Source organism: Aptenodytes forsteri, unplaced genomic scaffold, assembly GCF_000699145.1.
Source record: "Aptenodytes forsteri isolate BGI_AS27 unplaced genomic scaffold, ASM69914v1 Scaffold83, whole genome shotgun sequence".
Classification (NCBI taxonomy): Eukaryota; Metazoa; Chordata; class Aves; order Sphenisciformes; family Spheniscidae; genus Aptenodytes; species Aptenodytes forsteri.
Window position 1 is genome coordinate 2,947,524 of NW_008795371.1, and position 11,378 is coordinate 2,958,901.

At 41.3% G+C, this 11,378-nt stretch overlaps 1 protein-coding gene across 1 annotated transcript in view; it reads right to left on the bottom strand.

Moving 5' to 3' along the window:
* TP53BP1 (tumor protein p53 binding protein 1) overlaps nucleotides 1-11,378 on the bottom strand; it is a 32,719-nt gene that overhangs the window by 6,752 nt on the left and 14,589 nt on the right. Inside the window, exons 10-16 of the mRNA XM_019472362.1 lie at nucleotides 7,376-7,495; nucleotides 6,506-6,742; nucleotides 5,912-5,964; nucleotides 4,594-4,679; nucleotides 2,936-3,440; nucleotides 1,774-1,926; nucleotides 173-465 (exon numbers count right to left, since the gene is read on the bottom strand). Of these exons, the coding sequence (XP_019327907.1) occupies nucleotides 173-465; nucleotides 1,774-1,926; nucleotides 2,936-3,440; nucleotides 4,594-4,679; nucleotides 5,912-5,964; nucleotides 6,506-6,742; nucleotides 7,376-7,495 (1,447 nt within the window). The remainder of the gene's footprint in view (nucleotides 1-172; nucleotides 466-1,773; nucleotides 1,927-2,935; nucleotides 3,441-4,593; nucleotides 4,680-5,911; nucleotides 5,965-6,505; nucleotides 6,743-7,375; nucleotides 7,496-11,378) is intronic.

The following is an 11,378-nucleotide window of genomic DNA, read 5'->3' on the forward strand; positions in this document are numbered from 1 at the left end:
AACAGATGTGAAAACAAAGACTTATCTCCTTATTTCTGTTCATCATCAAGCCAGATCCTTCCCAGAAAATTCTTAGTTTAGGGTCTACCCTGCTTCATGCTCCACCCAAGCCCGCTGTTCACTTCTGCAAGTTGGAGTACCTGTTCTTCCTTTCTCAAAGCTCTGCACATACCTTAATTTTCCTAAGGCGCCTCTGCCAATGGGTAAAGCAAACTCTCCAGTTTCTGTCCCACACGCTTTCCCTTTGACGGCTCCAGTTCCTCGCCCTGAGCTGCTGCCACCGCTGTGTGTGGCAGAGTGACCACTGCTTGCTCCACTGGATGTACGGTGGAGGCTTGAGGCCTTAGATGAGAAGGAGCTAACATCACCAAGGTCCCCTGAGGTCAGTGATGAGCCCACTGCGGTTCTAGAGGAGGATGTGTCAGTCTCACACTCCTGGCACTCCACTACAGGCTCCTCAGTTTCCTTAAAAAAAAAAAAAAAAAAAAAAGAAAAAAGAAAAAAAAAGAGGTTCGTCAAAGGTGACACACTTGCTAGATGGAAGCTCTACAATCACCAGGCAAAAGTGCAGACAAGTTGACACCACATTCATGAAACTGGATAGCCATGCAGATTTGAGTCCGGACTGATCAATGGTAGACAGTGTGTCTCTCACTATAGGCCTGTAGCTGCTCTATATAAAGAAGTCACATTAAGAAATCAGTCAACAGGACAGAGCTTGGTTGGTATCAAATTAGTCTGGCTTTGAGTAATTCCCACCCTTCGAGAGTGTGAGTGCAACAAATACATGAGACGCTAACAGCCTTTGGTTACTAATAATCCAAGATCAATTTCAGACAGCTGGTCATTTGGAGCCATTAAAGTTTTATGGATATAAAAATATGTATCTACAAAATAGTGATATCAAATGGTGGTAGATAAATTGGAAATGGTTATATGATTGTGATTACACAACCTATGTAAGCACATTTCAGGAAACCTAATTATTTTAATGTCACAGTAAGTAATTTCATGTGTAGTATCAGGTGTGAAAGTATAAGCTTTGCACTGAACTAATTTATCCTTCTGCGTCATTACTCATTGTAACAACACAGCACAAGACTCTTATGTTATTTACCTTCATAGCAGAATAGCAGTAACACTTTATCGCTAGCAGGCTGATATGATTACTGTGCACATTAAATCAGCATTTGTCAGGTATCTTTTGAGATTCCCTAAAGATTTTCCGATTAATGAATGGACATGCACCAACACAAGTGTACTAAGAATAGGCTTGTTTATTTTTTAAGTTGCTTTTTGTAGACCTCTTATAGAATCTGGTCCACAGGATTCAAAAGAGTGCAGTTAAAAATGACAGAGCTGCAAAACAGGCTAAACTACCTTACATAGTTCAATTTTACAGGCAGAAGTGACTTTTGCTTACTAATAGAATTTCTGCCCATTCTGAAATCTCTCTATTCTGACAAAATCCCAAGAATTTTAAAACAGTTGGACACACATAGTAAAGTCTTTTGTTCAGTTCTTTGGGAAGAAAAAAAAGTCAGTGTGTCTTCAGAATACAGTAACGGGCATGAAATACACCAGCAACAAATACACAGCTTTCGCCATGCACTAAATGGTTTACATATTTGCTCATGAAGAAAAGTTTGTCATCACAGCACGCTAACTTGTTCACTCAACTTGTTTTCTGCAGCCACAACACATTCTCATTTTAATTAATTTTGTTTTTCAGCCAACATATCATTACATTTAGCCCTGAAAACAGGAACTTACCTCAACCACCTTTCGTTCCACCTCTGCACCATTTATGTAGTAAACGTCTGTTATAACACGCGTAACAACAGTGCGCACTTCTCGAATAGTTCGCATGTGGCGATGCTGAACTCGGCCTTTAGGTGGGTGAAGAAGATTGAACTCCTCCTCTCCCTGTAATAAACAGGACAAATTAAAACCAAAACAGACCACAATGAAAAGCAAATAATTTCTGGGTAGAGCGCTCTCTGCAGTACAGTTTCTTCATACCGTGTTCAAGTACTCAGGTAGGGAACCTTTTAGCATCTTGTTACAAATTAGATGCAACACCACAAGAAACCCTAAACAAGGGAGAATGGAACACATTTTGCTGACGGGTAGAGGAAGGGAAATCATAGCAGTCCAGGGAGGAAACGGCAAACTTGCTTAGCATGGCTTCTGATACTCTTTCATTCAGTGGACTCTCAGACATATCGCATCATGTTGCACTGCATATTTATGACCTTGTTAATCTCCTATTTCCCAGAGGACACACTATTCTTAACTCAAGTTTAGAAAAAATCATTTTTCTAGTCTTTGTGTTCACAAGAAAATATACAAGCTGGAACTGCAAAGCAGTGATTTTTCTTGAGTCTGCAGTACTTTCTGAAATACTAATTCAAAGTTATTCATCTTGTTAGAACGTTTCTCTGGAGGCGCTCTCCCCTCGTGTGTTTATCCATTGACATTGGATGGAGTGGCAGAACAAGCTGTCAGAAGTTGGCTGGTGCAAAAGAGGAGGCATCAAACCCTTCATTCAAAATTTCATGCAACTCCCATCTCCATCCAACAAAAAGTGAAAATTTTTTTTACAGTGTTAACTACATCTGGACACCCCCCCCCTCCAACCAAAACTTGTCATATTTTTCCAGAAAATAAATATGGAGACATTTACTTCCCAAACTTATGCTGCCCACTGAGTATTGCTACACTGAGTATTGCTACCTTAGCAGTTGTGTACAGTTGATACAGGACAGCTTGCAACATTAACATTTTAAAGTGTTTAATGTTAAACATTAACATTTTAAAGTGAAAAAAGTTGGTTTTTTTCAACAGAGAACCTACTGTTAGCGAATTTACTGGCTGAAGGGATACTTTACTGTTCTAAAGCAGTAACATTAAATACCGGCAGCCTTCATCCCACCTGACTGTGCAGAGAGTCCGTGTCCTCTCCAGAGGCGTTCACAAGCTTTTCCCCACTCTCCTCAGTTTGGACATTCGCATCTTGTCGCCCAGGTCTTTGCCCAGACATACTGGTTCCCAGTTCCACCTGCCTACATATTTCTTCTGACGTTTGTGTTGCTGTTGTAACAGTTGTTGGGGTTTTAAAAAGACAGTCTGCTGTAGTCTGAATCCCTTTATTCTCGGTGTTTGCCCACCTCTCTCGGCTTTCATCAATTTTAACAGCCTTACTTGGTTTCTTCTGCATTATTCTCCCTTCTTCTGTCTGAGTGCTTACAATACCAGTCTCCACAGACTCCCCATCCTCTGCACTAGAAGGTTGTGGTTGGCAGTCCTGCTGCATCCTCTGAGGAACTAGGACCTGTCCATCGCTGTCATCTGCCTTGTGTTGCTGGTACTGCCAACCACTGGGATTTTTATGTAATTCAGCATCTTCTTGTGTGCCAGGAAAACTGAAGAGATTCCCCCTGCAAACCAGTTATATACAGATCAAAATTACTGATTAAAAAAGCAAGACAACCAATATGCTGCCACTCAAGTGAAAGCACTATAAACACCCCCCCCCGGCAGTCATTCAATTCAATTGCTTCTTAAGATTGCACAGAACTCAGCGAGACTCAAATTATGAAATAATCTTTCAATATCTCTCAAGTGATTCACATGGTAGCAAGAAGAATGGCTGACACCTGTAGAGAACTAGGTGCTTTTCCGAACACTAATAAAGCAATCTACACTCCACACGTCAGGCACCAACTACGCAACATGCTTCTGGAAGTCATGCCATCTTGAAGTTGCTACAGGTTGCTTCAGCACTTCATTGGCTTGAAACTGGTAATCACACCTAGCAAGAAGAGGCAGGAGCATAAACACAAATGCTGTCTAATGTTTTCATTAGAATTTGTCTGCCCTGTCAAAAGTGTTATCAGGCACTACGTGGGACTGTATACTGAGCCTTACTAGAAGTATACATTTGGCTTCCCTCGTGTACTTGAGGACTTTGAGGAGTGACTGTCTTCCATTCTGTCTGTATATTGCCCAGCATTGGAACTCCCTATTTATTACGGTCGTTAGTGTAACTATTCAAGCTCTTGAAATATAGGTTACGCTTTCTCCGTAGACCAAGACCTCACTGCCCTATCAAAAGATAGAATGGAAAACACTGAAGAAGCAGATTTCTACACCTGGTCCTCCAGCCAGCACCCTTATCACCATAAGATATGCAGCAGTACAGTCCTTTTCAAAGCAACCAGAGACAGCAAAAATTGATGGACTTGGAAGGGAGACAACAGCAGAAACAATAACAAACACAATAGGTCAGAAGATCTTGGAACAGGAGAAAGAAAAGGTATTTAAACAGCTGTAAGTATGATCTCAGTTCTCTCAAGCCCCAGATTTTACCAAAGCACATTAGCCAGCTGGAATCACATCGCTGCTCAGTCAAAAAGGTAAGTCTGATTACCATGTGAGATACAAACATACAGTACTTATTATACTTACCCCGTTGTCCCCAACCTTCTAAGTCACCCAAAGACAATGACTTAGTGCAATTTCTTTGATGTAGAAAATGCACGTGCATATAAATCCAACCAGGACTGGCAGGCAAAGACTGTGAAGAGTTACCTAAATGGAGAAGTGGAAAGACCATGACCTCTGGCCTCATCCTCTCGACGAACTTCACAGACACGACTAAACACAGATGATGCTTTCTGGAAGCTAGCAGTGCAGATTTAAAACAAACAAACAAACAAAAAAGCATCAGGGAGTGAGAAAATCCCTTATACAGCAAAATAAGAGTTCTCTAGCCCCTTGGGAAAGCAACAACAGGTATTGAGCTTGTTGACCTATACAGCCACAGAATGAGTGAGATGTTTCTTGACCTTTGAGACTGACCAAGCTGCAATTGCATAAGCATTTCTGTCATTTCTGCAGACACCCTTACAGCCAAGAGCAATGTAAGGATTCCAGAAAACGTGGTGTGGAAAACTGCAGTGCCACCAGGAGTTTCACCATCTACTACCTCTAGTACCCACCAGGGGACACAGTTAGACCATTTATGGCTTATTTCTCAGGATTTTCTGACACCGCAAAAATATTGGGAATGACAGTCATAAAACAGACCCTGAGAGATCAAGTTCAACGTACACCTACAAAGGCAACCCATCCTCAACCAGTGAGGAATGACTGCCACACATCCTCAGCACTGAGGCATGATTACCATCCAGCATGCAATCCTGTGACAAGAGATACTAAGTTTATTTCAAAGTTTTCTCACTGCTTCAAACCATTATACTTCATTCAGATGACTACAGGTCATGATCTTCTGACTCAGATTCTTGTTAGTACTTACAAACCATACTCCCCAAAAGCTAAAATCAAGCAATGCTAGGCATTAAATGTGAGATAAGATAGATACATACAAATCAAAAGACCACGGGAGTAACTTATGTTAAGTCATGGTCAACATGTTAAACTGTGATTTCAGTATATCGGTGACCTGGCTGTGTTTCTATCAGCTTCATAACAAAACCAGAATTCTCTTTCAGAACTCCTCAGATATTCTTTGCAGAAAACTGCACAATAAGGAAAGAAAGCAGAAAACCATGTATTTGAAATTTAAGAGGTGGATAGGGCAGATGTGCATTCCGGACTGCACAAGACATGAATTTCTGCTTTGACTACAATCAGAAGGAGGCAAAATGCTGACATTAGTAGGAAGCACAAAGCCTGTAGTGAAAGAGCAGGTGGGGCACCCCCCTTGCCTATGTACTTAAAACCTGCTGCGAGAGCTAAAGAGTTAATATCGTGGCTACTGCTAAAAGTGTTCCCTGCTTCTGTGTCTCATTTTCATTTTTTTCCCCTGCTGCTGGTAACGAGTGGAAAAAGGATCTACCCAGACCTTCATATTAACTTTGCGCAGCAACAAGCCCAGTTACCTGGCAGCAGCTCCGGCAGCAGCAGAGGATCCATCTTTTTTGTCACTGGCTGTAGGCTCTGAAACAAGAGGGAAGGGAAGGATGATTTCGGTGTCACCTGAACAGACTGTCCTGCCCCTTCCCAGCCCCCCACACTCAGCGAAGAGAGAGGTTGAGTAATGCTGGACAAAGGGTGCCCAGGCCTCCCTGCCCAACTTCTCATCACAGACCTGAGTTTCTACAAGTTTTAGACTATTAGACTGAATGTCACTGTTCTGATGAAAATGCTGTCAAAATTTTTTGTCCGGATTATGCTTTTAAAATCTTTTCCTTCCCAATATAATCAAACTCCAGTTCCTGTCCTGTGACATTGCCACTATACATCACAATTTTTAGTCTGCCGGAAATACCCTTCCTCACCACAGAGGCCTCTCCTCTCACTCCATCCTTGCTTAGAGTATTGCAGAAACAGAGAAACAAATTTAAGTGACACTGCCCAAAAAGAAAAACAAGAAAAATTACAGAGACTAAGAGACTGTCTCGGGGAATGCCACAAAGAGGTTTTGAGTTATGGCTGAGATCTAGTAGGACCTGTATGTTTGGAGGTTTCATGCTCTTACTTTCCAAGCTGAATGGCAGGGACTCCTCGCTCCCATCATTCACAGGGGTAACAAGGCTCATTCGCAGAGAGAGTTTTGCATCAGCCTCAGGAACCACACGAGAATCTCCTTTCTCGCCCACTTCTGACACGTCTGCTGATACCATTGCACTTTCCACGGTGACGTTGTTGGTCCCCATTGTGCCCTCTGCTGTAACATCACTAGTTGCTATAGTGCTGTCTGGGCAACTATCATCCACTGAAGACATGAAAACAAAGAAAGGTAAAACAAAAAGTAGCTACTGTCATTCACACTGCTGGGGTTCAGGTCCCGGTTCTGTTTTGAAGATGCTTCACTGCATGCATTATTAGCAGTAGTGCAGTAGCGGAAATTCCTATCTAAAGTTCTGAAGCATGAAAGTTCTGTAGCACAGGTATCATCCTTAGCTTGCGACAGAATACTTTACTATTACCCAAGCAGAAATACACACTTCCTTTCATCCAGCAAATGCAGGGTGTTGTTTTGTGAACCTAGCAGAGAAAGTCCTCCTAAAAGATGATGAGTACTGGGAACAATCTTCTTTTAGTCTACACTCTTTGACTACTCAGAGGGGTCTTTTGCATTCTTTAAGAGAGTTGTCTTCCTTGCACTCACTGTGTTCCCACATACATGTTCCATACCACCCCCCATACTCAGGGAGCAAACACCTTCACTAGAGACCGAGGAGAGAACATAACAAGGAAAGTGTGGAGAAGGGATGAGCCCTCCCCATAGAACAGCAATGTTTTTTGCCAAGGTAGGTTTGCGTTATCCCATCAGATCCTGCATCAAGAATCAAAAGCTTCCAAACAGGCTTTCACTGCAGAACAGAGTCATTCGGGTCAAACTCACCAATTGGTGTGCTGTGTCTTCTGGGTCCCATTTTAAGCTGGCCAATAAGAGGTGGCGTTATGCTGGTCAAGGGCTGAATGACATCACCCTCCTTCGGCAAAGTAAAATGAAATGGGGTTCCTGTAAGACAGAGCGCGCCAGGATTAGTAATTTCAGGGGACTACTTTGGTCCAAATACCAAAAGCACAGGTTCACTGTGCTGTGGAAATGGGAAAAAAGCATAACCCTGGTGCTGTCCTGTACAACCCGCCCCTGAACAGTTACTGTTTCAGGACAGCTGCTCTAACTGATCCTCCTCACCTTCTGTGTGGAAAATCTCTCTCGGTGAAAATCTGGGCTGTGGTCAATTTGATGCAGCTGTCCCCAGGTGCTAGACAAAAGTGAGACTAAATATCCTGACATGAATAGGACTTTTAGAGAATGCAGCTTTGCTTCAGAAATGCTCAGGGATTTTCCACAGAAAAGGGAGATGACACCAGAAACAGAAGTGAAGGTTAGGACAGAAGTGAATAGGCAGAGCTGTGTGTTGCCTGAATTAATAACCTGAAACTTATACAGAATGATGCTTTATCATCAAATCACCTTGGATAAAAGGTCAGCAGATACACTTCAGATAGCCACCTATGAGCCCGAACAATTAGTAGCAGTCAATTAAGGTTTAGACGATGACAGCAGAAACTTGCCTGGAAAGTAAGCTTTAAGAGAAATAACAGATAGTGCAGTTTCATAACCAGCTGCAGGCTGCCACCAGAAGGGCTGGCCCCATCCTCCTGTCCTCTCCAATACTTCTGCCCCTTCTTGTACAGTCTCCAGCATAAAGGGCCTGCAGGGTCTATTGGCTGAGGTAGCCTATCCCATCAGGGAAACCACGCTTTGGTGGATTTACCATGTGTGGATCTTGCAGGATTTAACAGATAAAATACATTAAAAACCTAGTAAAATGCTCCCTCCTTTTGCCTCACCCCATGCCTTTTATTTGCAAACCTTCAACACCATATATCAGTAATTTGCAGGCTGCATTCTTTCCAAATTGCATAGAAGTATTTAACAAAACTAACAGAATAACCCTTTCCTCCCCACACTGAGGTCAAAATAGGTTTTCATCGTCTTTGTCACTATCCTTCCTTTTCCCTTTTTCCTAAAACTGTATTTGTTCTTTGTATTTCATTCAAGATATTACTCAAATAATGCAAGTGACAATTTACTTAACTCCTAACTTTTAAGAAGCATGTATAAAAAACCCCCCAAAACTAAACAGCATCGGAAAATTGTTAGTTAAGGTCACGAGAACACAAATTCAAGTTACTTAAATTCAAGAGCTAGCACTAGATATTCAGCTACAACTTTTAGTTATAGCCAGATGCAGTGCATCATTCTTCAGTTACACAAGACGCTGACATATGATTTACACAACTACCTTGTGGCAAATGAAGCCATAAATACATGACAAAGACATCATCCCCTCACAGAAAAAAACCCGACCAGTGAAAAGCTATCTATTGTCCGTTTGAAAACCATCATTTGCCCTGCTGTCACAAGTTTTAAAGATATGCTTCAGCAATTGCAACATCCTTGAGATCAACCTAAGGACTTCAGTGTATTTTTGCAGCGGGTAGGTATTTCATAGTGCAAGGGTACTCACACTTTGTGGGTACACCACATATCAAAAGGCCAACTACCGTTCCTCACAAATAGTTTATGCATGCCTGTCATATCACGACCTATAGCAGATCTCAATTTAAAGTGTTTTATTTAAAAACTTAAGTTTTTAGAAACTCCACTGAATTTTGATCAATTACAATCCCTTCTAGCTACCACAATCCCTTCTAGCCTACAAATCCACATTTTGCAGGCTAATAACAAACGATCAAAAGAATTTATGAAATGATCAGCCTGCATTTTAGTAAGATAACCTAGTTACTAAACCAACAGATACCGTTAGAGAAAACAAACAAGCTTTCACACTCAGAAGACCTGAAAAAAATGCATATGCCTGAAAGCTTAATTGCTTTCACATAACTGCATCAACTGTTGCAACAATGAAAAAGGTTAATTCTCTCTACAAACTTTTCTTATGGCCTTAAGACCATCATCCTATAACATTTCCTTTTACCTTCCAGCATCAAAAGATTGGGTCTTTCTTTGGCCCACTTTGTCTCTCTCAAGTTTGCTAATGCTAAGGTATAAAAAATTTCATTTGCTTGGCTAACACTTTCACAGGGAGAGCTGGATGTTTCTAGCACAAAACTGCACCCTCATAATGGATGGAGACAAAGGAATCTCCCAACTGTGTGTCAAACTAAGTGAATCAGAGCTATCATCCTCTTCTCTTCTAGATGAAAAGGTAAGTCCCACCGCCTTTTCTGCATACTGTGATGCTTCTTGCACACTACTACTACATGCATGGCCAACCTGCAGCTCTCAAGCAGTTCAAGCGCATCTCCCTCTGCTCTCGTTCTTCTCTCCTACCCATCACCTCTACAAGGGATGTGGCACATCTACTGTGGCTCTCAGCCACATGAAGATCTACAGAGAAGGCTAGTAGTAGTGGATGGCCACTCTGTTTTCTGTGCACACAGAAAGGAGGGAAAAAACCCCCAAACCCATCACCCCAAAGAACCCCATGCCTTCTATTTAAGAACTTTTGCCTTCTTTTTCAAAAAGCCCTTTCTTAGCTCTGTTCTTAACTCACTAGCACAACTATTTAATAGACAGGACAAAAGCTTGATTACATACATTTTTCTCCATTGGTAATTCATATCTAGCTGTGATATATCAAGAAGACCCCATTAGAAAATAAGAGACAACTTTATTTCCAGAAGTCTTCCAGATTAAGTCATCACTCTAGCCAAGCCTAAGGCAATGTTAAAAAGATTTAAGAGCTTGACAACACAACTCTTCATTATTTTAATAAAAATACTAACTTTTTATTTAACCTGGTATGCTTAAACTTTATCATAACTATGTTGACTGCACTGCTTATCTGTTTCTTCTTCATTTTATATCACCAGTAAAAAGATAACTTTCTGAATAAGGTTTTGTATGTACAAAACTGTACAATCTCCAAAAAGATTTCACAGACAACCACAACTTCTATAAACTCCATAGAGTCTTAGAAACAGACTTTAGTGAGTAAATTTCTTTTCCATACCCCTATATTCTACCACGTTCTAACCTTTGAGCATTTTTTAGTAGAGTAACTAAACAGTTAATATCTTACTCAAGGCAATTTCAAAAACAAAGACACCCCCCAAACCTCACCATCCAGTTTCTACTCCTGCTTCTTGGACTCTTCCCCAAGATCGTTCTAGTCCTCACCCAAAGTTTGTGCTTACTGATGTATGCTTCATAATCTGTTGATAAGGGATTAGACTCCTGTTGGAAATAACTATTATGAGAACAAAGCTGCTTTAAGAGAAGAGGGATGCTCTCAAGCTCTTCATGTCTTAAGGACTGAGTGATGGTAAGAGAACAAATATCACTCCACATACTTTTCCCCCATGCTTCATGAGCCTGAAGACAGCAGGCAGAACATCTCAAAAGCCTGAACTCTCTCCTAACACCAATCAGCCCTTTAGTGAAATACAAATGTGCAAAACACAGCCATCAGCATTAATTTCTGAGTTCATTTTCTCCAAACAGCGGCTTACTGTTCTCTTTCAAAAGTAAATCCAGCCAAGTGTGATGTGTTTAAGTTGCATTTAGATTTATCCAAGAAAAAATGTTTCGAGTACAATATAACAAGGGAAATGTTACCTCAAGTTAAACACAATTTTGTTCACACTCTCTTAAAAAGGAAGTTTTGGATTGTGAACTCTGTGAAAGGCCATACTGAAGTGGAACGTAACATTCAATCTTGTTATGTAACTACAGCTACTCGTCTTTATAGAATCATAGACTAGTTTGGGTTGGAAGGGACCTCTAAAGGCCATCTAGTCCAACCCCCCTGCCGTGGGCAGGGACATCTTCAACTAGATCAGGTTGCTCAGAGCCCCGTCCAACC